Below are 2,160 nucleotides of genomic sequence, written 5' to 3' on the forward strand. Positions count from 1 at the left end.
AATCCTAGTTGCTCCATGAGCAGAACTTCAAGTTTGACAAGTGTTGCCCCTCGCTTGCCTCGTAGGTAACATTTTTAACTTTTGACCTTAAAGGTTTCCTTATGAAGTAAGCCCGTGTCAAAAAATGAAAACCATTCATTTTCACGGTTATTGGGTGCTCGATCACTTCTTTTCCACTATGTGATTGCTTAGGAACGTTAGCGCACGATCTGGACTGTTTCCAATTTTCCATCAAGTAAGCCCATCAATATCTTGCTTGACTTGTTTCATTTTAGCCTTTTTAAAGGGAGAAGACCAAACCACTGCATTATTGAATGTGATTTTCATACTACTTGAAATGACCAAGTCAAGATTAAGAGACAATAACAACAATATTTACCCCAACTCATTGTATAATAGCCAAACCAAAAAAAAAAAAAGGGGGCCTCAAAAGTCCAAATGCATCAAAACACTAGTAACAAAATGATATACAAATTATATTAGATGAATAAACTCGTATTACTTTACAATATTAATCTCCCATCAAAATGTAAAGACAAACAAAGAATAAAAAAGAAAATAACACTTCTTTTATACTTTGCTATACTCAAAATCCCACTGCAATTCAACTTCTTCTCCATGATTCTTCTTGCAATGAAAATAGAGCACAGTATATGCCACTAAACACAAGAAATTAACCAATGAAGAAAAAATAACCAGAAATAAAGACACAAGTGTCTGGTTAATTACACCTTTAGCACCTATGTTCATCTTTAAATAACTTTTATACAATAATAATGAAACTATAGAAAATAAAACATTTAAAATAAATCCATTTAATCTCTTCCCCTTAATAAGTGATCCAGCTTTTGCCATTGCCTTAATTCCATAATAATTTTCTTCAACCACAGAAATAATTAAAGCCAATATCCAAACAACCGATAAATATTGAAAGAAGAAGAAAGAAAGTATTCCAACAAAAATTCCTATGGAGTAAAGGAAAATATTGGAAGTGGAAATTAAAAGAGGACTTAACAAAAATAAAATAATAAAAAAGTAACCAATACCGAAAATTTTCGTATATAATCCAGTTATAATTGCATATTTAAATGCCTTGAAAATTCTTAAGACAAAGTTTTTGAGAGAAATATTAGTATTATTATATGAAATAAAGGATAGTATAACTGTTGCAATTGCATATAGAAAAGAGATGAAAAATAGAATAATAACAAGAGCAACATATAAAGTGAGAAGAATTTGGAAATCCTCTTTAATATCAGCAAGAATTTTGGTGATTTTAAAGGAATTAGAAGTTGAAATAGACAAAATTGATACCTTGAGAGTAATATCATGGGTCAAGAATTTAAGTTTGAAATTCAAAATTGAGAAGAGGATTGAAGAAATAAGAAAATAAATAAAACTTGTTAGTGCTAATAACTTTTTATTTTTTGGAAGTAGTTGAAGGGATTCTTTGAGAATTGTTAGAAAACCAAAAAACTCAGAAAACTCCATAAAGGCTATTTCTTCAAGGTACAAAAAAATATTGAGCTTTTGCTTGCTATTTATATTGCTTCTATGTCTGTTAGAACTAGTTAATTTAATGCAACAATTAATAAGATATTAAAATGTTTACTCAGTCAAATATAGACTGAATCAAATCGAAGAATAAGTGATTATTGTACTATTTATAATTGTCGAATACAATACAATAGCTAGGTCGTAATTCTTATTTTACAAATTAGTCAAATCTAATAATACTTCCATTGACTACTTCATCAAACTCACTGTCTCTTAATACCATAGTAATTACCCTTAAATTTTGAGGCCCAAAATTAATAATAATGGAATGCATAATAATGTTTCCGCTCGAGATAATATTGAAGTTTGTAAAAAAAAGTACAAAATCCTTATAAAAGGAAAAAAAAATAAAAATTATCTATTTTTTAACAACATAAATATTTTATGTTTGAAGTAAACTATTCAAATCTTCATAGTAGTAACTCTAGTTTTTTAATAATAAAATCAAAAATAATGTATTGTAAACACATGGCTAACATATTATTAACATGAATTAAGTATTAATAATATAAATAATAATAATAATTGGCACTTTTAGTCCCTCAGTTATTGCAATATTGTGGTTTTGGTCCCTGTATTATTTGGCTAAGCATATTAAACCTT

The 2,160-nt window shown here is 28.0% G+C and overlaps 1 protein-coding gene across 1 annotated transcript; it reads right to left on the reverse strand.

Moving 5' to 3' along the window:
- Positions 1-463: 463 nt before the first annotated feature.
- On the reverse strand, positions 464-1,493 carry LOC138882342 (uncharacterized). Its single transcript, XM_070163014.1, has one exon. The coding sequence runs from the start codon at positions 1,489-1,491 to the stop codon at positions 571-573; it is 921 nt and encodes a 306-aa protein (XP_070019115.1). The 5' UTR covers positions 1,492-1,493; the 3' UTR covers positions 464-570.
- Positions 1,494-2,160: the final 667 nt, after the last annotated feature.

The sequence above is a fragment of the Nicotiana sylvestris genome, chromosome 11, assembly GCF_000393655.2.
Source record: "Nicotiana sylvestris chromosome 11, ASM39365v2, whole genome shotgun sequence".
In the NCBI taxonomy this organism is placed as follows: domain Eukaryota; kingdom Viridiplantae; phylum Streptophyta; class Magnoliopsida; order Solanales; family Solanaceae; genus Nicotiana; species Nicotiana sylvestris.